Below are 27020 nucleotides of genomic sequence, written 5' to 3'. Positions count from 1 at the left end.
ATTTCTCAAAATATCAGAGGACCAAGGAAGCTGCCAAGAGATAGAAAACTAGGCACCCAGCCAGGAAATCCAAGATCAAGTCCTGGATCCACAGCATAGTAGGCATAAAACTTGGGTCTTGGTTTATTATTTGTAAAATATGGGTGATATCTGATTTAACTGCCTTGGAAGCTCAGAGATGGGGAAAGGCAGAGACAGACAGTGGAAATCAGAAATATGTGCTTAGCACATAAATCCATAAACAAAACATTTTATGAGTAGGCTCTGATGAGGTGATTTTAATTGTTTTATGAGGTGTAATGAAACATCTTACTTTACCAAAATCAATGAAACACCTCTGAAATTCGCCACATGAACATGTCCGTGCCCCTATATACAAGCTGACACTATATATTAATACAATTCAAATTATGTGTGTTGGACATCACTAGTAGCAGAATGAATGGCCAGTTGGCACTCAGTTAACCACCAACTCTGAGCAAAGGCATCAGGGGAGACAATTATTCCTGCCACAGACATTTGGCAATGAAATACACGGGCACAGGGCACTATCCAACCAACAGTGTTAAGATCTCAATGGTGATGAGCACAGTTATGGACTGCATGTTTGTTTGTGGTCTTTCCCCCATTCCCCCAATTTACGTGTTGAAGTCTAATACCCAATGTCAAGGAATTGAAGGTGCAGCTTCTGAGATGCAATTAGGTCAAGGGAGTGAAATTCTTCTGAACTGGACTGGTGCTCTTTCAAGAGGAAACTGACCTCTGACGGTATTCTGGTCTAGCAGCCGGAACTAAGGCAAGCACTGATGTTTTTATTAAGCTCAGCATCACCCTGAAGAGAATGCATATCCTCACTGAACTGGCCTTTTTACAACTTGAGGGCACTAGCAGTGAGGGATGGGCGTTCTTAAAAAGTAGGGCCTTGGCTTAACAATCCTTGGAGCCAAGGTCAAATTTCAGTTTTAATGAGATCCTCTTCCTCCTGGCATTCCGCCTGGCGAAACGCCTCAGAGAGGTCATGAGGACAGGTTCCAGCACATCTGGAAACTGCTGACTTCTCCAGAGAGCATCACATTACAAGGACTGCATCTACAGACTGCTTTGCATTTGACAAAGCTCACTCACAGGCTGACTTCTTTGATTCTCATAAAAATCTTACACAGTTAGTACCATTGCATTCTAGATCTAGATTGTACAGATGACAGGAAATGCAGTTAATTAAGGTTAAGAGGTTTGAGTCCAGGTGTCACAGCTGCTGAGGCCCTGTGACCACCACACTGGGGCTTCTCATGCCCACCTTGTGTTCCCTAGGATGAGCTACTCCAGGTCTAACTGAATGCATCATTACATTATTTTAAACTTAAAACATGCATGTTTATATAAGAATTACTATAACACACAATAAAATGTAGATGCCCATACAGAAGGAGCAACACGTCCTTAGCAAAACTGACATACATCACTATGTTTTCATTTAAAAATTTGTTGGGGCCGGCGCTGTGGTATAGTGGGTAAAGCTGCTGCCTACAGTGCTGGCATCCCATATGGGTGCCAGTTCTAGTCCCGGCTGCTCCACTTCTGATCCAGCTCTCTGCTATGGCCTGGGAAAGCAGTAGAAGATGGCCCAAGTCTTTGGGCTCCTGTGCCCGCATGGGAGACCCGGAAGAAGCTCCTGGCTGCTGGCTTTAGATCAGTGCAGCTCCGACCATTGCGGCCATCTGGGGAGTGAACCAGCAAATGGAAGACCTCTCTCTCTCTGCCTCTCCTTCTCCTCTCTGTGTAACTCTGACTTTCAAGTAAATAAATAAATCTTTCAAAAAAAATCTGTTCAGTTACTTATGTGCTTGCTATATATGCTAAAGGCATAACAAATAGGTTTCATGAGCAAGCTTTATCTTTAAAAATACTCCTAAGGCTTACAAATGTGCTATGATCTACTGCATTTATTTACAGACATGATTACATGCAAAGCACTATGAGTATAATATCTATATAATAAATTTGGTGCTGTTTAATTTTTTCCCACACATATAAGAGGAAAGGCCCCTATATATAGGGCCCTTCGTATTTTTTTTTTTTTTACAAGTATGTGCTGTTTATCAAGGATTAACACCATTTCCATCAAAGACTGTGAATCTGTCCTGGATGCTGAATTAGTCACCATAAAGCAATGATGTCCTTAAATAAGACCAGTGTCTGCAAATACTAACTGATAGAATTAAAAAGGAGAGAATGATCCAACATGGGAAGCAGGATACACAGCACACTCATAGAATGGCAAATGCCTCCACTCTGGCCTCAGAATCAGCCCTTAAGGCATTCAGATCTGGCTAAAAAGCCCATGAGAGTTTCACAGGCATGGAAAGCCAAGACACTCTGGTAAAAAAAAAAAAAAAAGACCTAAATGAAAGATCTCTGTGAGTGAGATCCCAGCGGAAAGAACGGGCCATTAAAGAAGGAGGTACCTTTCTCTGAAGGGAGAAGAGAACTTCCACTTTGACTATGACCTTGTCTAAATAAGATTGGAGTTGGTGAACTCAAGAGGTTTCCATAGCCTTGGCAGCTCATTACAAGAGCCTTGGGTGATTTCTGACCCCATAAATAAGAGTGTCAATTGTTATATCAACAACAGGAGTCACTGAGCACCTGTTGCCCATGTAGGACCTCTGTCCTTAATGTGTTGTACTAGGCAAATTAACGGTAAAACTACTACTCAAACAGTACTCTATACTTTGTGTGTCTATCTGGGTGCAGTCTGTTGACAACTTCACTTAGTATATACTAAGTTGATCTTCTGTATATAAAGATAATTGAAAATGAAAAAAAAGCAATGATGTCTTATCAGTAAAAGATCATCTTATTCTGTAAGTCCCACATAGGGCATTTTTCCTTCCACACTAATGGTGTTTCTTATTTGTAAATATGATTGCAGCTGCTCAACCCAAAAGGTTTCACGTTGAATCTTTTTTTCCCCACAGTACTGAGAAATTTTAATAATCACAGCTATAGACAGGTTTCATTATTCAAGACCTCTAGTAATACATAACTTAGACTCTACTACTATATTATTTGACTTTTTAAAATGGTATCTCTTAACAAAATATGTTTAAGTCCTAGTAGACAACTGATTCATTTCAAGTTCAACTAACTTGCTGCATATTCTTATCATACAGTGATTTAAATTATAGGAATTCAATTTTAAAAAGATCTTTTTGTTCTTCATAGGAGTAACATGAACCTGTATTTTATCATAAAAAAATAGATAATTCTAGCAAAGTCCATAGAATAGGTGCTCAATTAAAGCTATCTAAAGGTTTCACTTAGCTTTCTAATTTTATTGAGATATTTGGGTCAAGAAACAATGGTAACTACTGAAACTTCACATCTAAATTAAAAATGTACAATTTATGCTATTTTATAATCACATATATATTTCCCTAAGAACTAACAAATGTTACTGAATTTCCAACTGTTTATTTTAAAAATGAGAATCTTGTGCATAAATATATCAATATACTTAGCACAATAACAGTACTCAGTACCATTAAAGAATTATGTCATTGGGGCTGGTGCTGTGGCATAGCAGATAAAGCCACTGCCTGCAGTGCCAGCACCCCATATGGGTGCTGGCTTAAGTCCTGGTTGCTCCACTTCCAATCCAGCTCTCTGCTATGGCCTGGGAAAGCAGTGGAAGATGGCCCAAGTCCTTGCGACCCTGCACCCGTGTGGGAGACCCGGAAGAAACTCCTGGCTCCTGGCTTCAGATTGGCCCAGCTCTGGCCATTGTGGCCAACTGGGGAGTGAACCAGTGGATGGAAGACCTCCCTCTCCATCTCCCTCTCCCTCTCCCTCTCCCTCTCCCTCTCCCTCTCCCTCCCCCTCTCCTCTCTGTGTAACTCTGATTCTCAAATAAATAAATCTTAAAAAAATTGTCATTAATATTCTGAAAAAATATATTCTTTCCCATTTTACTTATGATTATTCTATCATTTATTTCAACAAAAGTAACAAAAACACATATAAGGAGGAAAAAGTAACCCATATGATACAAAAGTGCCAGCTTATTTATCTGATTTCCTAAAATCTTTTCCACAGAAATGTGCTTGCTTCTTGAAAATTCTTTTACAGCCTTTTTTTAGATCTTATAATTCCTTGAACTCTGTGGCAACACAATTTGTTTTTAGTTTGTCCATGTTTGTGTCTGTACTTTAACCTTCTCTGTCATAATTATGTTTTGCGAGGTCATCTTCAGGCATCTAAAGATTGTAATCCAATGACTTTATAATTAAGTACTGTACTCACATCGTGTAAAGAACAGCACAGGTAGCAGATTTATTTAATTGGTAGCCACTGAATATCAAGTATAGCCATATGTGCAATGTATATTCATTAAAAAGCCCTAAGAGGTTTCCCAAAATTTAAATACTCCTTCAGATCTGGCTGAAGAGCCCATGAGAGTATAGCAGGCATGGAAAGCCAGGATATCATGGAAGAGGAAAAAAAAAAAGACCTAAATGAATGATCTCGGTGAGTGAGATCCCAGTGGAATGAACGGGGCCATCAAAGAAGGAGGTACCCTTCTCCGAAGGGAGGAGAGAACTTCCACTTTGACTATGACCCTATCGGAATAAGATCGAAGTCAGCGAACTCTAAAGGCTTCCATAGCCCTGGCAACTCATGACTGGAGCCTAGGGAGATTACTGACGCCATGAACAGGAGTGTCAAATTGTTAAGTCAGCAACAGGAGTCACTGTGTACTTACACCCCATGTGGGATCTGTCCCTAATGTGTCGTCTAAAGCCAAGTGATGCTATAACTGGTACTGAAACGGTATTTTTATACTTTGCGTTTCTGTGTGTGCACAAACTGATGAGGTCTTTACTAATTATATACTGAATTGATCTTCTGTATATAAAGAGAATTGGAAATGAAAAAAAAAAAAAACAACCTGGTGTTAAAATGGAAATGGCATAGAAAATTAATTAATTCAAAAAAAAAATTATGTAGGATCTGTCTTTAATGTGCTGTACATTGCTATTTAATGCTATAATTAGTGATCCAATGGTAGTTTTTTCACTTTATGTTGCTATATGGGCAAAATGTTGAAATCTTTACCTAATGTATACTAGACTGATCTTCTGTATACAAAGAGAATTGAAAATGAATCTTTACATGAATGGAAGGGGAAAGGGAGCGGGAAAGGGGAGGGTTGCGGGTGGGAGGGAAGTTGTGGGAGGGGGGAAGCCATTGTAACCCATAAGCTATACTTTGGAAATTTATATTCATTAAATAAAAGTTTAATAAAAAAAAATAAATACTCCTTTCTTTTCTCATCTGCTGAGACAAAATACTTTGAAATACTTGGACCTGCTCTCAAATAAACCTTTCAGAACTTTCTACTGAGTGATTTTGGGGTCTATGTACTGAAGATAACCAGTGAACCATTCTATCCCAAGGGTTTCCAAGATATATTTTGCAATATGTTGAATACCTAATACAGAATTCTAGGTAAACTGAAAATAAATTCTGTATACCAATTTTATACTAAGAACTAAACTACAAAGATATTTGTCAGCTATTTTCAGTACCAAATATTCTTTGAGTTTTAAATTTCAATACTTAAAAGCAATTAGTAACCAATATTAAACTATGCTAAATGCTTAGAATCTCCACCCCAGCCTTTATTACTGTACTACTTTTTTTTCAAGTGTTTAATGACGTTTAATGACTTTATTTTATTTTATGTTTTTTTTTATTTTTAAGACTTATTTTATTTCTTTTTTTTCATTTATTAAACTTTTATTTAATGAGTATAAATTTCCAAAGTATAGCTTATGGGTTACAATGGCTTCCCCCCTCCCATAACTTCCCTCCCGCCCGCAACCCTCCCCTTTCCCGCTCCCTCTCCGCTTCCATTCACATCAAGATTCATTTTCAATTCTCTTTATATACAGAAGATCAGTTTAGTATATATTAGGTAAAGATTTCAACAGTTTGCCCCATATAGCAACACAAAGTGAAAAAACTACCATTGGAGTACTAGTTATAGCATTAAATAACAGTGTACAGCACATTAAAGACAGAGATCCTATATAATATTTTTTAAAAATTAATTTTCTATTCCATTTCCAATTTTACACCAGGTTGTTTTTTTTTTCATTTCCAATTATCTTTATATACAGAAGATCAATTCAGTATATAATTAGTAAAGACCTCATCAGTTTGTACCCACACAGAAACACAAAGTATAAAAATACTGCTTCAGTACTAGTTATAGCATCACTTCACATTAGACAACACATTAAGGACAGATCCCACATGGGGTGTAAGTACACAGTGACTCCTGTTGCTGAGATCCCAGTGGAAAGAACGGGGCCATCAAAGAAGGAGGTACCTTTCTCTGAAGGGAGGAGAGAACTTCCACTTTGACTATGACCCTATCGGAATAAGATCAAAGTCAGCGAACTCTAAAGGCTTCCATAGCCCTGACAACTCATGACTAGAGCCTAGGGAGATTACTGACGCCATGAACAGGAGTGTCAAATTGTTAAGTCAGCAACAGGAGTCACTGTGTACTTACACCCCATGTGGGATCTGTCCTTAATGTGTTGACTACTGTACTACTTTATTATTTCCTTACGAAACTCTATTTTTTCATTGATTCTCATGTTAATGTGACACTAATACAAACAGAGCAGATTCAGTGTAGTTCCTAGACACAATCCCAAAGAATATAATGTTAGGAAGAAGAAAATCCAAATATCGTTATGTTTAGCTAAATGGAGGTGGGGGTGAAGTCATGTGGAATCTGTAGTGCTCTCCATGAAGCCGCTGACAGCTACTTTTTGGACACAGTCCTAGCAACTCATTTTCTCAGAAATAAGCAATTTCTCCGCTCCAGCCATAACAGTGAAAGTTAGTTTGGACTGCATTATAGTTAAGAAGAGAAGGTATTACATTTCATAAGGCATTTGTCTCAGTGTCTTTCATGTTACAGAATGTACCTCATAAATGTGGTGCATCATAGCAGCTGCCACACCAACAATATTTAAGATTTCTAAGAGCCTTTAATGTGCTTTTATATATAAAAATTTACACACAAATATATATGTATATATCTAAATATATATGTATAAATATATATATTAGTGTGTATATATGTATATATACACACATGAATTCTGACACCCAGCACACCACTACAGAATACAAAGACAGCCTTGAAGGACAATGTCCAAGTATTTAGGACAGTGAAACAGCAGCTGGGCCTGAGAATTACAATTGTGTAAAATAAGTGATTGATTCAGTGATGCTTTGGTTCCCAGCAGAAGTCACCAGACTGCTCAGCTCTCTCTCCATCCATGTCAGGTTGTGCATTTAAATTCTTTTCTAATCTGAATGAACCGCTAGAACAAGATGGAAATACAAACTGGAATTCCATTTCAAAGTGTCCTTAGCCTGTCCACTTGCCCGAGGAGGAGTTCCCGGTGGCAGGCCCTCCCTTTGTTGCAAGATGATGTGCACTAGAGAAGATGCAGGGCACATCCGCCCTGCGTTAGCCTTATGTGCTCCCAAATGACCAAATGCCTCAAGAGAGACAACTCAAAGGAACCTCAAGCTCGAAAATCCAAGTTGCTTATTACAATGTATTCATATCAATTTTAACACCAAAATACCTAGTTGCATTTGTTTCTCCTATATTACATGTCCCAAGTGAGTTAGAAAACAGAAATTTCTGAAAAGCCCTAGCTTTGTTATATAAATATTAGCTGATTTGGAGATCATAATAACACATGCTGATATTACTGAATTCAAGGCGAGATGCACAATCTGTCAGTGAACAAGGATCTAAGAACCTCCCTTTCTGGGACAGGATTTTAATCTCATTTTCGAAGACATCCTCTCAGTTGCAGGAATAATCTATCCTGGAGTGTAATGCTACAAGTCCATTCTGCTTGTACTCAGGGAAATGGTGCTTGAGTCACATATTTGGCAGCTACACCCAAGCCTTAAAATGAACCAAACTCAGCGTGCCCATCCCGCTCCACACTTGGGCTTTCCCACTTGCTGCTGAGACAAGATCTTTGGGCTTTCCTCAGTAATCAGAAGCAAATCAGCTGTTATGAGAAAGGAATAATCCACCTGTTAAACTGATTGCACCCTGTTCTCCAGCAAATGTACCTTCCAAGCCTACTCCATCCGCCAAAGCAATTGATGCTTGATTCTTTACGTCGTTAGAAACACAGAAGCTGTTTTCCTCACTAGGTTATGTCAGCATCAATCAGCAGGGGTAGGGCCAAGAAGGGAGGCAACTGTCCATTTTAGGACCAGCCTTAGCTCACGAAATTGACCTAAGGAAGACATTTCATGCGCGTGAAAACCCAGATGGTAATGTCTCCTTACCTGATAGGGGTAGTTGTACCAGCAGTGCCTTGTATTCCACAACCAGGGACTCTGAAAAAAATGAGAGAGACATATTTTGCATGTTTGAGAACATGAATAAGAAGATAAAAGACTTTCAGGGCAGGCTCTTGCCCCCAGTATTTAGGGATTTCAGCAATTTACCTGTGTGAGAATTCAAAGACATAAAATAATAAAGGATAGGATATCAAAGGAATTAGTATCCCAGCATGCAGTCCCTCTGTGTAATCTCCTGCACTCAACTGGCAGTGTTTCAGGGTGCCTCTGAGATGGAGCCTTCGCTGGTGGATTTTTCTATGTTGCTGTTCACTTAGACGCATTCCTGCTATGTAACCAGCCTCAACAGCAGGACCTCTGGTGGTCTCACCATACCAGATGCCAATCACCCATCCTGTTGTTTTCAATAAACAATGCTGACAGTTGGTACAAACTACCCTGAAGTCCTCAGACTGTGTTCACAAAGCAGTGTCATGCGCAGGGATGTGGAAGTCTACTTGCTTCAGAAGGGAAGCTCAGACCAACCTGCACAGCACACTCCACTCCTGACCTGTGACCAAGGGCTTTTTATGACAAAGCAGCCATTCTGAACTGGGCAGCAACTACTTAGCGTGCTATGCTGTATTATCAGATACAAAATCTAAATGTACACACAGATTCCAAATATTTTTAATAACCAGGAAGAGGCTGGTTATACTACTAATACAAACTAACCTCATATTTTTTATTTGCTTTAAAATTCTTTTGTATCCATTGTCAAATGCTATGTGCAATTTCTATTATTATTATTATTCATTTCCACATATTTGACATACATCTATATATTTCTTTAAAAAAATACGTATGTATTTGTAAGAGCCAGAGCGAGAGTGAGCACATGTCACTGCCCAAAGGCCTGCAGCAGCTGGGACTGAAGCAGGCTGGAGGTGGGAGCCGGGGATTTGATCAAGGATTCCAGGGTTGGTTTCAGCAATCCAAGCACTTGACTCATGACCAGCCGGCTCTCCAGGTGTGCATTAGTGGGAAGCTGGAATCAGGAATGGAGTTAGGACTCAAACCCAAGCACTCCAATATGGGATGCAGGCATCTCACCGGTTTCTCAATCTGGATGCCAAATGCCTATGCCTACTTTTGTATATTTCTTCTGACTGACCCACCATTCTCATTAGTCCTGTCCTAAGGGAACGAGGTTGATTAGCTTCAGACAGTAAATACTGAGTCCTCCCCATGTCCCACACACATTCAATGGAACTTAGGTGTATTCTCATCCTTTACAATAGCTACTAGTGTCTATTTTAGGTAGATAGGTGCCCTGAGTCTTGGTAACTGCCCAAGTTAAATAGCTCAGTGGCGCCAGAAGAAGAAATCACACTCAGACTGTGTGCTTCAAACCCACTCTGTGGTCCATCTCGGGGTTGGTGAAACTGAACCAGACCTCAGGGTAGGCAGGCAGACTGAAGTATAATGTCTGTCATGCTCTACACCCCACAATGTCTAGGGATCATTACAGTTTCTCTTCATTCAAGTACTTACTATTCATTTTCTTTCCTTTCTGAGATCTTTCCTGTCCCCGAGTTTGCCATCTGCTGCCTGTTCAGCACTGTCTATATCAAGTAATCTCACTGCACTTAACCTCCTGAGCATCTGCATGGCCTGTGTCCTCTGTTTCTCTCATCTGTAACAGCAGCGTTCATTACCGACCTAACTGGGAGAGTGTGAGGATCAGAGGAGATGCAGTGAATAAAACACTTTGGAGGCTTCGAAAGTTCAATATATTAATTACTTTTTGCAGTTATATAAACAAGACACATCCATTGAGGATGATATACACAATACAGAAAAGGAAAAAAGTAAAATAATATAATTTATCACCATTATCACTCGGATGTAGAGCCCATTTTTGGTCTTCTTCCCTAGGTGATACAGATACATAGGTATAGATACATTTATTTTTAAACACAAGTAGATGTATGTTTTTTCAAATGTGGGCATTAAAGTCTATTTTAAAGGACAGTTATAAATGCTAGTTATTACCTTTCTCTCTGATAAAGTTGTTTATTATCTCCTTAGTTAATTGAAAGACCCTAAGGGAAAATTATGTCGCATGCATATGTTTATTTTTTCTGCAGTGAGAACACTTCGTTTTGCAGCTTGCTTTATCGTAGGTCACACTGAGACACACACCACCATGTGACGCATTGCCGCCCTCCTGCCTGGCCACGTGTGCACCTGGGAGTCAGGGCAGGGTGTGAGGAGCGCCACAACACACGCGTATTTCAGTGTTCACTGGAAACGCTACCTCCATTTTCCAAGAAACTACCAGAAGATGCCACCTGCGGGGCCCTTGACCCTGACCCCCACCCCTGGCTGCCCTTCAGAACTGGCCCTGATGTCTAGAAAAGTGGCTTCACTGTTCCAGGGGAGGGGTCTGGGCCCATGGAAGGGGAGGTATAGGCATTAGTCAGCTGCTGTCACCAAGAAGCTTGCTGGAACTCAACCAGGTTGGGGCCTGGTGGTGTGCACAGAACCAGGCCTTCCCGCTAGTGGCCACCGTGCATGCCTGGACACACTGCCACTGCCCGACCACCAAGACACCAGAGGCCCTTAAAAGCCAACTTTTATTGTACTCCTGCTTTGCCGCTGGACAGCAGCAAGACATGCCTGCTGTGTGGAATATTCACACGCACATATGTACATGGACACACCGCAGCCCGCAGCCACAGCCAAGATGACACACAGGTCAGCCCTCTGCCACACAGCCTGCAGCTCTGAATACAGGGAAAGGAACGGGATCCACCTTTAATATCCGCCATGCCCTGCTCTTCTCATGGAGGGGTCCAGGGCCCAACCTGCTCTTCCTGTCTGAGAACAGTTTCCATTGACTTGCTTCACTGGGCCTTTCATGCTGGCCTTTTTCATTGGTCCCAACCAGAGACTGAGGGACAAGCATTGGGAGCCAGAGAGGCTCATACACTGTACGGCTGAAACACAGAACAGAGCCGGAACCAGCTAGTAGCATTCTCCTAAAGTTTTCAGTCTCGAGCTCATCAGGCATAGTCTGCCTGCTCCTAGAGATGTAGCAGGAATTTCTGACACTGTGGCCATTCCTTCCGGTCACAGGCAGCACAGAGAAGATATGGTTCTCATGACTCAGAAAAATCCCTATTTCAGAGCTTCCTTTCCTGTGTGAGATTCTTGGCTGATTGGCTTTCTTCTAAAAGGCAAGCTTTTCCCTGTGCGCCTCAGATGTGCATCACCCAGACCTGCTTCTCTTATGTACCCCATACTTGACTGAACTAGAGAACCCAAGAGTGAGCACTTGTCTCTCATGGGCACCTGCTCAGCTGCAGCCAGAGCAAAGAGCTAACCACTGCAGATTGGATGGCACTACCAGGGCCCTTGCTCAGCTCCATGAGCTTGTTTGCCAAACATTTTTTAAGTTCTCTCATATACAATGCATCGTCATATATATATATATATATATATATACACACACAAACATACATACACATACACACATATATATCCCTCACTTTGATATAACTATTAATATAGTTATATATAACTATATACCCATTGCAAAAGTTTACAGCAAAATTATCTTTTAATTCCATTTTTCCACCAACTTTTTGAGCTTCATTCATATACAGAGTAGCACAGCTTGTATTCTCACTAATACGTGCACCACGGTTAGTATCCTTGATTGTTTTGTAGACAAAGAAATAATCTCAGTGAGGAATAGTCATCAGTGGCCACCACCGGTTGGTCAGTGGAGGAAACAGAATGCAAACTAGGTCAGCCAGGCTCTTCTACTCTATCTTCTCCTCGATGAATCAAAAACTCTCAATGGCATGTGGAATGGACAACTCAAAATGAGTTACTGTCTATAAACCGTGAATTTTAGGGTTAGTAAGGACCTCCAGTTCCTGTGTAATCTAAGCAACGATCCATATGTCCAGATGGATAAGCAGGCCTCTTACTGTCAAAGAGCTCCAGGGGTATCAGTCACTGACAAGACCTCTCAAGCTGACTTCCTGCTTTTTTTATCTTGGTCAGCAGAAATTTTTTTTTTAAAGTATCTGGTATAGACTGAATTGTCTCCATCTTATATCCCCAAGCTCTTATGTTGAAACCCCTAACATGACTATATTTGGAGACATGGCATTTAGGAAATACAGATAAATGAGGGCATAAGGGCAGTGCCATAAAACAATAGGACTGGTGGCTCTGCAGGAAGAAAGAGAGAAAGGCAAACGCACACAAGTGCAGAGGAAAGATCATATACGGGCTACAGTGAAAAGGCAGCCATCTGTGCCTCTGTGTGCCAAGAGGGCCCTCACTAGACACTGATCTGGGCTTGACCTTGATCTTGGAACTTCCCGACTCCAGAAATGCGAGACAAAAATCTCTGTTGCTTAAGCCCCCAAGTCTGTGAATTTTGTTATGGCTGCCTGAGCTAACCAACACAGCTTCATACAACTCCTTGCTATAATTAGTGCATAACAGCTATTAATTATACATCAACTCATTTTAATTAGAAAGACATAGGAAACACATGAATAAGACCAAAGTCAGCCATATCACAGTGGATGAAAAATTACTTCTAACATTCTCAACCTAAATCACAGGGTACATGGGTTTTTTCACTGTGTGAGATACGTTTGTTCCCAGACACATCATTCGAGACACAATGCAGTAGCCAAGTGCATCAATCAATGACAGAGTCCTAGCGGAGGCCTCTGTGGCTCTTCTTACCCTGAGCAAACCCAACCCCAGCACTGTGATGGAGGCCAGAAGCTCTGCTGGATGTCACTGGTAGCCTCCATTTACATTTTGATCATATACAGAAGACTTGCATGTTAAGTATTCTTTGTTTTGTTTTGCTGTAAGAGGAGAACAGAGAGGCTCTTTAAGTGTCAATAAATCTGTTCTTTTATATGGCTTCTTTTATCAGTTGTACTGTAGTGATTTAATTGTGAACAGATAGATCAGGTGTGATCATATTACTCTGCTGTCTGGAATAATCATGTCAATGGAAGTCTAAAGAGAGCATAGATACTGCAGAAAAGACCAGAGAAAAGGATATTGGGTTAACTAGGATCATGTTAAGTGGTGACATAGCAATATAAATACACATCCCTATATACTTTTTTTTGAAAAAGAAAATCAATAGGTATCTGCAGCTGAATGAACAGTAATTTCTTTGAATAACTATTCTGATGTAACAAAAGAACATGAATCATAGAAAGTATTAAAGACATTGTAAAATCTCATCAAAGATGTGAAAGCTGTGTGGGTCTTTACCTGAAGTCAGTACCTTACAGGAAAAATTTCTTCTTTTGTTATTCCCATCAAAATTCCCACCTGACTTTCACACAGCTACACTGGTATAATTAACAGGTAAGGAAGACAGACTAAGAGAAATCTTGTCCTCTATATGGTTTGAGTTCCAAATATGTGGATACATGGATTACATTTAAAAATATCAGAAAGATCTCTCAACTACTCTGAAACTACTTTCACTATGCCTTCTCTGGAAAATACATTTATTAAGCTATATTTAAGACTTTATACCTATATTGAGCATTTACTTTAAGAAACATAAGAAAAATCTTTCCATGTTTGCAATAAATTTATATTGGAAAGAGTACCACTTGCTCACCCTTACTGCTACATGATATTTTTCCTGTTTTATGTTCTTAGATTGTATCTACAAAGCACATTGACTCTGTTTAAAAACTAACTAAGGTCGGCGCCACAGCTCAATAGGCTAATCCTCTGCCTGCGGCACCGGCACCCCAGGTTCTAGTCCCGGTCGGGGCGCCGGATTCTGTCCTGGTTGCCCCTCTTCCAGGCCAGCTCTCTGCTATGGCCAGGGAGTGCAGTGGAGGATGGCCCAAGTGCTTGGGTCCTGCACCCCATGGGAGACCAGGAGAAGCCTGGCTCCTGCCATCGGATCAGCGCGGTGTGCTGGCCGCAGCGCGCCAACTGCGGCGGCCATTGGAGGGTGAACCAACGGCAAAAAGGAAGACCTTTCTCTCTGTCTCTCTCTCTCACTGTCCACTCTGCCTGTCAAACAAAAAACAAACAAACAAACAAAAAAACAACTAATTAAAAGTTAAAGTTAAAATAGGAAAATAAAAGTAAGTCCATAGGGGCAGGCATTTGGTGCAATGGTTGACCCTGTTTTGAATGCCTGTGTCCCATATCAAAGTGCCTGTTCCCAATTTCCGTTTCCTGCTACTGCTCTCCCTGGGAGGCAGCAGGTGATGGTTGAAGTACTTGGGGCCCTGCCACTTATGTGGGAATCTGGACTGAGCGCTGGGCTTCTGGCTTCAGTCTAGCCCCACCCTGGCTGTTGCAGGTATTTGGGAAGTGATCCAGGAGACTGGAGCTCTTGTCTGGCTTTCAAACAGACAGACAGGCAAAATATTTTTAAAAAGTCTATAGGGGCTGGCATTGTTTGGCATAGCGGGTGAGGCCACTGACTGCAACACTGGCATTCCCTATGGGCTCTGGTTTGTGTCCCGACTTCCTAAGCAACTCCCTGCTAATGGCTTGAGAAAAATAGTGGAAGATGGCCCAAGTGTCTGGGCCCTTGCCACCTACATGGGTGATCCAGATAAAGCTTCTGGTTCCTGCTTTGACCAGCACTGGCCTTTGTGGCCATCTGGGTTGTGAACCAGTGGGTGGCAGATCTCTCTGTCTTTCCTCTCTTTGTAACTCTGAGTTTAAAAAAAAAAAAATCTTAAAAAAAAGTTAAGTCTGGGGAGGGGGAAAAAGAGTTCTTTTCTGTGATGCTTAGCATATTCCACCCTGCCAAGTGAGAACTGTCACCCTACTGTCACCTTATTTTGATTTTGGGAAGTTCAAATCTAATTCTAAAGCTCAGTCATCCCTCAACATTTTTGCTTATGTCTTTCATGTATATTTTTAAATGCTTAAGATCTGTATTAATAATGTTATACAAACATTTCAACTCCTTTTAAGGAACGTTTAACTGTGTAATTTAAGTAAATTAATATGTCAAGTCAATTTGAAATAATCTATAGTTTTAAATCACATTGTAAGGTAACTTGATTATAAAGAAGCATTTCCTGTTTTTGAGTTTGGAGAATTTATAAATAAACTGTGTTTGGGGTGAAAAGAAGAAAGCCTCTTGTTCAGTCTCCCAGCCAGAAGATGCAGCTGGTCAGAGGGGAGCAGCTGAGAACACTCTCCAGAGTGCAGGAGGTGCCCTCTCCTGGCCCGGCGGATCTGTGGCTATAAATTTACGAGGCAGGCTGCCATCCCCTCCCTAGGGGCCCATGGCATCTGCATTAGCTTTGAAAGCTCTAGCGAAATGGAAATGTAATTTGGACTTGACCCTGTGGCCTCATGTAAAGACAGCAGCCTTTCACCTTGATCAGGCTTTTAAAAGGACGCTGGTCTTCTTGCCCTGGGTGGGCTAGCATGGCCTCCACACATTCTGCAATCAATTTAGAAAGTAATTTGCAGATCTGCCAAGTATGCATAAGGCAAAGGGGATCCTTGAGGATGGGCCCCGACGTCACGGGATGTCACTGAGGATTTCATCACAGAAACAAAGAGAAGAAAGATGAGTGACATTTCCATGCCTTCCTAAACCTTTCAGCCAGTGTTCTCAATGCTCCCTGCCTCTGATCAGCTGAGGAGCTCCACACACTCTGTTTTTTTTCCGAGGGGCCCTGTCTCAGGTTTATTTGTACAAACAGCACAGGAGGACACTAGCCCCATGCAGACAGTGGCCCAGGGTCACACCAGCCCTTCTGCCCTTGCATTGGCTGGCACAGGCTGTTACTAGGGAGTCTTCTCAGGGGCTAGGCATCTTTGGGAGGAGCCTGAGCTGGAACTGGGACTGGAGCCTGGGTCTGGGTCTGGGCCTGGGCCTTGGGGTTGGTTTGGGCCTGGGCCTTGCCCTTGCCCTTGATTTGTGCCTGAGCTTGAGCCTTGACCTTGTCCTTGATTTGGGGCTCAGTCTTAGCCTTTGCCTTGGTCTTTGGCCCGGACAGCTTGAGATCCCTAGCAATGCGGGCACAAGCACACTTCCCAAGCTTGGGGTGGGGGATGTAAGCAGGTCGATGGAGCTGTCCTGGCCAAAGACCAAGGGTACATGACTGCATTAAAAAAGGATACCCACATGTCATCAGTCATCTTGTCATTGTGCAAACATCATAGAATGGACTTAACAAACTACGATGGCTGTGATGTCACCAGGAAATTCAGTCTTAAGGGACCACTGTCAATATACAGTCTGACATTGACTGAAACATCACTATGTGGTACATGACTGTATTAAAAAAGGTTGATGCCCACATGTCATCAGTGGGTGTAGGGAAACCAACACTCTGCAAACTGGAACACATTTCTGAAGAGAGTAACTTGGTAATCCATATCAAATATCTGTAAAACCTGAATACCTTTGACCTATGTACGAATTGAAAAGAATATTTCATTAGACCCACATGTAATGACATTTGTATATGGATAAAAAGACAATCCCTTTTGTAAGAATAACACACAGAAATAAAGCCAACTGTTCAAAAATGTAGAGTTGCCAATAGCATGGCATTCTCTGGAAGCAGATCTTTTTTTATTTAATGAATGCATTTTTACATAGATACAACTTTAGGAATACAGTGGTTCTTTCCCTCATGCCCCCCACCCTGCTTCCTTCCCACCTCCTATTCCCTCTCCCATCTCCTTCTTCATTATGGATCATTTTTAGTATGACTTCATATATAGAAGAACATCTCTATGCTAATCATAGAGCGAAACAATTTGCTCCCATGCCCACACACAATATATAGAGTACAGTTTGGAGAGAGAATTTGCAATCAATTCTCATATTGCAATTCAATAGGGATAGAGGTCCTACCTGGAGAGCAAGTGCACATTGACTACTATTATTCCTTTAACAATTAACACTCTTTTTTTTATGACATCAGTGATTACCCAAGGCTCTTGTCGCGTGCTGCCAGAGCTATGGAGGCCTTTTGTGACCATAGACTCCATTGTTATTTGGACACAGCCATAAGCAAAGGGGATGTTCTCTCTCTTCAGAGAAGAGTGTCTCCTTCTTTGATGACCCTTCCTTTCCTTTGAGGTCCCGCAGAGATCCTCCACATAGGGTAGAAGCAGATCTTAAGATGAAAACTTAGATAAGGCTGCTTTGCACAAAGTGGGATGGATGAGAACATCCAATATGGCTTTCAGGAAGGAGCTCATTACTGCTGTAGGCAACTGCATCTCAGTCCTGCTGGGGAGCCCCTGCAGAACTACACAGCATGCATCTCGTAACTGTCCCAGCACAGGACCAGGAGGCTGGGGCATCTATCCACCCACTCCCACCCCCTACTGGCTGAAGGCTGCAGCATCAGGTGCCTCCTACTTCTGGGTTGTACCTTCCTGTCTCTAGGTGACCCTTGCAGCTCTGGAGAAAGCAGAGCACACATATGTCACGTGAGACACTGGCAAGGGTGCAAGGGACAGTCCACCACAGCTAAGGTGATGTAATAGGGAATTCATATTTTAAGTTAGAATCAGATCATAAGCAGGGTACACAGCATTATGTTTTAAGTGGGTATATATTTAGACACACCCGCCAAACATGCCTGATGGCATATTTACCAAGAGAGTTAATTAATGATTATACAATAATTATTTGTTTTTTCCCCTTATGTTTGTATATCAGTATTAAATTATACTGGAGTGGTTGCTTAGCCTAGCAGCTAAGATGCCAGCATCCTACACTGAGTACCTGGATTCAATTCCTGGCTCTAGTTCCAGTTTCCTGCAATTTAGACCTGGGGAGGCAGCAGTGATGGCTCAAGTAATTGGGTTCCTGCCACCCACATGGGTCACCTGTATTGAATTCCCAGCTCCAGGCTGTAGCCCCTGCCCTGCCCCAGTCAATACTGGCATTTGGGAACTAAGCCACTAAATGAAAGTTTCTTTCTCTCTCTCTCTCTCTCTCTCTCTCTCTGTGTATCATTCTGTCTTCCAAATAAATATGCTCAATCTAAGACCCCTTCAGCCCCTTTCTAGTACTTCTAAGCCAATTTACTTAGGCCCTAATCTCTTTGTGCTAATAGGATTATAGCCTCCTCATCCACACACTCTTTCAAGTATTTATTGAGTGGGTACCACGGATCAGCTGCCCTGACAGGCATGAAAACACAATAGGCAAGCTATCTCCTGAGCAATCAAAACAATTACAAAACAGGTAATTGTGTAAACACAAGATGTGTCTAAACACAAGATGCAGGGCAGTGACATATAAAATGACCCGCAACCAGTCTTTGAGGGTGGGGTTGGAGGGGAAGGCACCAACCACTAAGGTGCCAAGGAGTTGCACAGAGGAGGAGGAGTGGAAGGCGGTCAGTAGAAGGGGAGGAAGTGCCAGTTGGAAGGAACAATGCGTGCTTCCTCATCTTTCAAAGCTGTATCTCCTGCATCATTTTTCCTAATCACCCCCCTTTTGTGTGTTATTCTTCAGGAAAGAAAAAGCTTAAAAGTCTCTTCCTCATTTCCAAGAGGGAGAAACACCGATTGACTTTGCAGCCTCCTGCTGGCTGGTGACCAGACAATATTAAGCCATCCTTCCCAATCGGCATCCCCGCTCTCCCCAGGCCAAGCTCTTGCTGTGTGCCTTCATCCTTTCCTTCCGCCATCCCTACAAGCCACTTGTTTGACATCCCATCTTTCCCCCTCTGCTCTTGCTCAATCTTCCGGGCTCTATTTGCTGATTTTCTGCCTCCAAAATTGTTTCTGAAAGATTTTTGTGGATCTTCCTCTTCAAGGAACTCTAGCCTCTTTGAAAATTTAATAATAATCCATACCTCAGTTCTCATTGTTTAAAAAGTTTTTCTCTGCAGTTTCACGTACTTGTATGGTATTGATTTTCCCAGTCAAGTGCCAGCTTTTTCAAGAGACTAAGCAAGCATATGGAAGGCTGCAGGTTATAGGAAATTGCTCATCAATAAGAGCAACGTGGGTTGGGAGAAAGTGGTGAGAGAAGAAAAGTAAACGAACGCTCACTGGGCGTCTTCCTGATGCCGGGCACAATACCAGACTCACTCATGGTTTCAGGTACTGCTGTGTGATGTTACGGTAAACCTCACAAAAACTTCACAAGCACTATAAACAGAATATCCTGTGATGGCAGTGAACCCAGATGCAAGTTTCTCTCGCCCACATCCCAGCTGTGTGAGCAAGTCATTAATCTCCATGCACAACAGTCTCAAATCAAATAACTGCCTTCTCTGGGTTAGGTATGGTTTTGTCATGTGAAAGGAGAAGCGAAAGAAACAGTGAAAGCCATGGTCAGATGAGAAAAAGACGCAGAATTTTTTTTAAAGATGTATGTATTTATTTGAAAGTCACAGTTACAGAAAGAAGAGGAGAAAGAGAAGAAAGAGAGAGAGAAATATTAATGGTCCACCCACTGGTCACTCCCCAGATGGCCTCAAGGGCTAGGCCAAAGCCAGGAGCCAGGAGCTTTTTCCAGGTCTCCCACATCAGTGTCAGGGGCCCGAGCACTTGGTCCATCCTCCACTGCTTTCCCAGTGAGAGAATTCTTTTAAGGATCCCATGATGCATCTGGATTGATACAGACTATTTTTCATTCTGTAAAAACTCAAAGAAGTTGGGCTGCAGATTGTTGTTCCAATTAGCAACAAATACAAAACCTCTGTCTAAAGAGTCTTGGATCACGAGCAACAGTCGATCCATACAAACTCTTAAAGCCTACAAGTACCCACCAGGAACGAAGGGTACATAATGCAAATGTAATGGTCATATACCAAAGGCTGTCTCATTTCCACACTGACCATTGATTCAGTGAAGAGAGAAACACGATAACAGAATTGTAAGAGTCAGTTCATTCATTATAATATTTATAATATTCATAATGATGTTAGTGATAATGATTATAATTAATTACTATGTTTGTCTCTGCTTCTGACTAAATGTTCAGTATAAAAGAGAGGACCTGTCTCATGGAGGTGGAGGACACGTATGGGAAAAAAAAGCCACAAATGAAATGTGAGTGAAACTTGGCCACCTACTTTTCTCACAAAGGTTTCTAAGCTGTAAACCACAATCTTATTTTTCCCCTGTCTGGGGTAAGAGACTTACAGGAGGGGCTGACCTCCGGATGGACAATGCTCCTCAGTATCTTTGTGGCTGGAAGAGAATGTGCCTCCTCTATCTCCTCTCCCCCGGGCCAGCCAGCGGCAACCCAGGGGTCAGGGATGTAGCTGGACTCTGCCAGGGTGCCTCAGGCAGTAGTTGGCAAGGTGCTACTCGCACACACCCAGGGGATGAGAGGTCAGAACTAATTGCATCATAACAAACATTCATCTTTTTCACTATAATGTTATGTGCTATACCAGCAATTGTATGTAAAACCACTGGCCCATGAGCCGGAAACAAGATAGTGGCACTGAACTATACTGGATGTGCCATTGTATTGGTCACCATCAGACACAGTCACAGTTGGGAAGAAAAAGCCTCACCTGGAACCATCCTGGATGAATCAGTAAAAATCCTAACATTCATTCACCTCTACCTTTGAGTATCTGCAGAATGAAATGGGGAGAGTATACACAGCATGTCCGGGGCAGAGCTAGCTGCAGAGCGTGTCTCCAGGGACTCCGGCATGCAAGGCAGGCTGAGCTAGGCACTTTTTTGTGGATCATCATTTTTACATGGAAGTATAATTGACAAGGCAGGGTTATTCTGAACTGAGTACCTGTAAACATATTCTTGAAAATGAACAAAGTGAATCTGTCACCTCAAGAAAATCAAACGACAGTCTTTGTTACGATGATAAAATTCAAGCTTTCTGTGTGAACAGTAGTATTTTAGGAAATGTGTACAGACTCCTATGAGACTATCATCTTCCCCAAATTAAAAAGGTGTCTGAGGAGTCTCACAAGAACATCAAGGTCAGGCATGTTTTTGATACTCCAAAATGACAAATGTACACATTTTTAAGATCTTCACAATTCTGTGAACAGTAATTTCCAAACGACCACTGTGTGATATTAAAAAAACATGCGTGGGTGAAAAATCCATTCAGAGAAAAAGATCAACAGATGTCAATATCAACTGTGCACAAAAAGTTCATTGTCAGCAATGAAATGACCACTTGGTGAGTTTTGCTACAGTACCAAAGAAGCACTTACAGTTTTCTAAAAATATTCTTAAGACACTTCTTCTTTACCCAACTACATATCTTATAATTCCATATTTTCTTAGTATACTCCAACTAAACCATTATAACAGACTGAATGCAGAAAGTGGAAACAGAATCCAGATTTCCTCTACCAAATCACATATTGAAACGAATTATAAAAATCTCTATTTTTTGTTTGTTTGTTTTAGAAGATGTAGCTGCTTTTCTTTAAATGTCATTTATGGGGACCGGCGCTGTGGCGCAGCAGGTAAAGCTGCCGCCTGCAGTGTCAGCATCCCATATGGGCACAGTTTCGAGTCCTGGCTGCTCCACTTCCGATCCAGCTCTCTGCTATGGTCTGGGAAAGCAGCAGAAGGTGGCCCAAGACCTTGGGTCCCTGTACCCGCATAGGAGACCTGGAAGAAGCTCCTGGCTCCTGGCTTCAGATCAGCACAGCTCTGGCTGTTGAGGCCAATTGGGGAGTGAACCAGCAGATGGAAGACCTCTCTCTCTCTACCTCTCCTTCGCTCTGTGTAACTCTTTCAAATAAATGAATAAATTTTTTAAAAAAATGTCATTTATGTCTCCAAATAAAGGATTTATTGTTATTTTTAAATACATTTTTACTGTTTTAAAAATTTCTCATCTGTAATTTCCAATGTAATATTAATAAAATAAAGAAAAGCTCCTTAAAACCCAACACAGGGGAGGGCACTGTGATGCAGTGGGCTCAGTTGCTGCTTGGGATATCTGCGTCTGTATCTGAGTGCCTGGGATTGAGTCCTGCCTCTGTTTCCCATCCAGCTTTTTACAGTGCACCTTCTTGGAAGTACTAGGCAATGGCTTGAGTACTTGAATCCCTGCCAGCGCATGTAGGAGACCCGGATGAAGTTTCTGATTCCTGGCTTCAACATGGCCCACTCTAGTTGTTGTGGGCATTTCGGGGGAGTAAACCAGCAGATGGAAGATTTCTCTCTCTCTTTTTCTCTCTCTTATGCTTTCACTCTCACTCTGCCTTTATATAAAACAAAAGTGAATGAACATTTTTTAAAGACACTATACATTGTAACAGGAGTAAAAGGGTCCTGAAAACAAAAAAGGCCGAGGGCCAGTGCTTCAAGGATGGCCAATCAACAACAGGAAAAGGACCCGAGACCAAGGGAGCAGAGCTGCCCTACTGCCCTGGGCCACACAGCTGCCACTACACTAGGCAGAAATAAACTTCTTTATCCTTAAAGCCACTGTGCTGCCGGTCTCTTTGCCACTACTACACACTACTACCCCAGCTTAGCCTTCACCCTTCATCCTGACTAGTGAAGGCGCATAAGGCAACAGACACACAGATCAGGAAGAGCCCTGGTTCTCAAGAAATGAGTCCTTTCAAAAATACTTCCCAAGCAAGCAACATTCAGCATGTGCACTGTTGCATCAATAACATCTGATACTCAATTTGATGCATCCCCCACCCCAGCTTTCCCAGACAAAAGCTAAAATTGGTACTGAGAATTCCAAAGCCATAGAGTTTCAACAGGTGGAGTAGGGGAAGACTCCTACAGAAAGATGAAGTTAAGATAATCCTCGTGTTGACCATTGGGACAACAGAGCCTAAATGGCCTGCAAGATTTTCACAAGTCAACAAATTTTTTGAAATGAGTTTACCTTGAGATTTACTTAAAAATTATCTTCCTGAGGACATTTCAAAGAAATCATATATCCCACGCTTCTGCTAATGCATTCCCTGGGAGGCAGCAAGTAATGGTTCAAGTACTTGTGTCCCTTCGACCCTCATGGGAGATTTAAATAAGAGTTTTAGGTTCCAGACTTTCATGTGGCCCAGCCCATGCAATTGCAGGCATTTGGGAAGTGAGCCAATGGATGGGAGATCTCTCTATGACTCTTTGTTTTTTCAAATAAAACAAAAATAAAAAAAATGACAAAAGATTTTTTTTAATTATATAAGAAAAACGTGAAAAGGAACTCTCTGAAAGACACTGAGAACTCTAGGTTTGACTTTTTTGTGGGTTGATTTCTTTAAAAAATGTCATCACCATGCCTTGTGCTGTATTTTAAAACCTACAAGTGATAGGTCCCATTATATGAATCATGAATCCAATCATATTAAGTACAGTTTATTTCCATATATATATGAGTATATAATATATATACTCACATCCAAAGAGTGCCAGTAATCTCTCTAGAAAGGGCCATGGGAGATATATTTTACATGAATGAGTACATTAAAAATTATATCCTGCTATCATTATTTGAGGACATTGCAGAAAATATGAAGTTCAAGCACTTTCAAGGCAGACAAAAACTTGTAATGGTAAATTATATGGCTCAAGAACACCACTTTTGTCAAAGGAAGGAGAATCTAGACATATGGAGATAAAAGTTCCTTAATTTCCTAACTCCTGCAACTACTGAAAGAGCACATGAGAAGCAGGAGAATCAGAAGGTACAGGAATCCCACTCTCAGGCCTCAACCTGAGAGTTGGAGGACACTGGGTTAAGTCAACTCCCTCAACTGCCTGCTTACATGTGAAATTAGAAAGTGGGCTGAATAGTTGCTAGACTCTTGAGCCCTACAGCTCACTGCTCCCCCCACCCCCACCCCTTGCCCCGCCTCTTTTTTTTTGCCTGAAGACAAACCTTCATGCATGCTCTGACCATGGTGCTGACTCCAGCACCACGCATGGAAACCCAACATCTCAGGGAAGTCTCCTTTCTCTTCCTTTTACAGGGATCTCATTTATGTATTACAGTTTAGACTTTGTGAATCACTGGCAAAATTAACTCACTCTTATTAAACAGAATCAGATAATTACTAGTAATCACGACAACACAAAGCTTTTTACACAATGTTGTGATATTTGAATAAAACTCATAAGGTGAGTAATTGCTCCCCATTGTGTCCTCTAAGAGGCTCAATTTTCAATTATGCTTGGTATAGAAGAATGAAATTTTCTAAATTAAACACTGATGAAAATTTGATATTTTAATGCAGGAAATAATCACACACACCCTTCTCCTTACGGCTATTTTCATATATTAAAATTCAGAAGGGAGTCAGAATTTGACTTCTCATCATTCAATAGTAAGCCAACAATTGATCAATGTATACTCTTTAAATGAATAGCATATCCTTATATGTCATTTACTTTTGAATAAAGATAGATTATCCTGCAAGTTGTTGCATTAATTACAAAGAAGGAATTGATCTCTAGGTAGTTATGTTGTAATCATCAGTTTCCGACTTTCATCAAGCCTGCCTATTTTCCCAGATTCTGATCTTACAAAAATATGCAATCATTTTTGTGGGAAGCTGCAAAATACAAGTAGGATAGACTAATGCAAACAATCTACATCAAGGGGCTGAGCCAGCAACACAGGAGAGAATGGCTGAATATAAGATAAAGCATCTCTCTCAGTGAAAAATGACAGCCTTTAAAACCAGTGGGAAACACTGGGTGATTAATGAAACTTGCATGGTATTGAATGCCTAATCTCAAATCATGGCACAATTTACCCGGAAACAAAAAACTACAGAGCCAAGACACCACAGTATATCACTGATCAACCTATAGGCATATCTATGCAGGTGGAATATACCAAAAGTAACTAGGTCCATGCTTATTTTTGGTTGTATTTCTGGAATGCATCTTTGTTTTGTTATTCTAATACCTAGTGAATTTCCAAGTTCACTGATGCTTTTAATATGAACCCATCAATGTTTATGTTCCTGTAATTTGGCTCATATTATCACGTGAATTGTGCTTATTACTTGCCAAGCGCTTGGTTCTTCAGGCATATATATTATCAGTTACAGAACTTGCCTGTGTAAACAAGTGAAAAACAAGGTAATTACTATATAAAAATGGCAAAGCTGGAAAAGGTTATGAAGTTGAACCAAGATGGAGCCAGTAGTCTCCAGGCTAAGATAGACAAATGGCTTCATGACTTCAGTGAATACTTCCAAGGTATGCACAAGATAACCTTTAAATGGGAAACAGCCAGCAGACGACGACATTTTACTTGAGCCAATGCAAACAACTTTAGTAAATGAACTGGGAAGACTCATTATTCTGTTAGCATTGGGAAGTATTATCTAGAAAACTCCTATCAAGCTAAGGTGTAATTACCATTTCATAGGTGCATCAGTGAGTTAAATGCTATTTTAGGTCTTCAATTAGGATTTCTAACATACTAAAATGGAAGGGGTTTGCCACCATAAACATATTTTTTAAAGATTTAGTTGTTTATTTGAAAGTCAGAGTTACACAGAAAGAGAAGTAGAGGCAGAGAGAGATAAAGAGAGGGTTCTCCATACGCTGATTCACTCCCCAATTGGCCGCAATTGAAGCCGGGAGCCAGGAGCTTCCTCTAGGTCTCCCACGTGGGTGCAGGGGCCCAAGGACTTCGGCCAACTTCCACTGCTTTCCCAGGCCATAACAGAGAGCTGGATCAGAAGTGGAGCAGTCGGGTCTCAAACTGGTACCCATACAGGATGCTAGCTTTACCCACTACACCACAGCATCGGCCTCCATAAACATATTTTTAGCCCTATAGGCATAACTCAGTAGGGAGTGCTTAAATATTATTAGTCACTTGTTCATCAAGTGCATGTTTTTAATAATGCAACTGAATGCGAATTCATCAGTGTAGTTTGATTCTAGAACATACATCCTGACAGAACTGTCCAGTCTTTTCATATATCAGAAGTTACAAATGGAAATGACACACATCTTTTACCAAACAACACAGGAGGACGATATTACATGTAGTTACTGCTCCAATGAATAACATTTAATCCATGATAGAAATGAATCCACTCATTGTAAAAGCAAACTGCTCTATAATGGGACTCACTGTAATTTTGTCCCTGGAAAAACTAAAAGCACACCAAAAGAGACGGAAATTACAGTTAGCCTATACACGAAGTAATCAAAAACTGTCTAAATATAGGAGAAAATGGCATCTGTAACAAGATGGGACTAGAAGGTCAACCTGGACCCCAGGTTTCCTTGGTTTAAGAATCTATTTATTTAAATGACAGCACTTTAACAAATAGCATAAGGACAGTCAAACTGAATGCCAAGACGATTATGTTGCTAATGTATTCTCATTTATCCATTCAATAACATCCAATTTATCCAGCACCTGCTCTGTGGCAGGCAGTGCTCCAGGTGCTGGGGATTTTTTTTTTTTTTTTTTTTGACAGGCAGAGTGGATAGTGAGAGAGAGAGAGAGACAGAGAGAAAGGTCTTCCTTTTGCCGTTGGTTCACTCTCCAATGGCCGCTTGCGGCCGGCGCATCGTGCTGATCCGAAGCCAGGAGCCAGGTGCTTCTCCTGGTCTCCCATGCGGGTGCAGGGCCCAAGCACTTGGGCCATCCTCCACTACCT

General features: G+C 41.4%; 1 protein-coding gene across 1 annotated transcript in view; it reads right to left on the bottom strand.

Annotated features, from left to right (window-relative positions):
- CERS6 (ceramide synthase 6) overlaps positions 1-27020 on the bottom strand; it is a 345732-nt gene that overhangs the window by 93021 nt on the left and 225691 nt on the right. Inside the window, exon 5 of the mRNA XM_062187587.1 lies at positions 8404-8454. Within this exon, the coding sequence (XP_062043571.1) occupies positions 8404-8454 (51 nt within the window). The remainder of the gene's footprint in view (positions 1-8403; positions 8455-27020) is intronic.

Source organism: Lepus europaeus, chromosome 1 (assembly GCF_033115175.1).
Source record: "Lepus europaeus isolate LE1 chromosome 1, mLepTim1.pri, whole genome shotgun sequence".
NCBI classification, from domain to species: Eukaryota; Metazoa; Chordata; class Mammalia; order Lagomorpha; family Leporidae; genus Lepus; species Lepus europaeus.
This window is presented reverse-complemented; position numbering and strand designations above follow the sequence as displayed.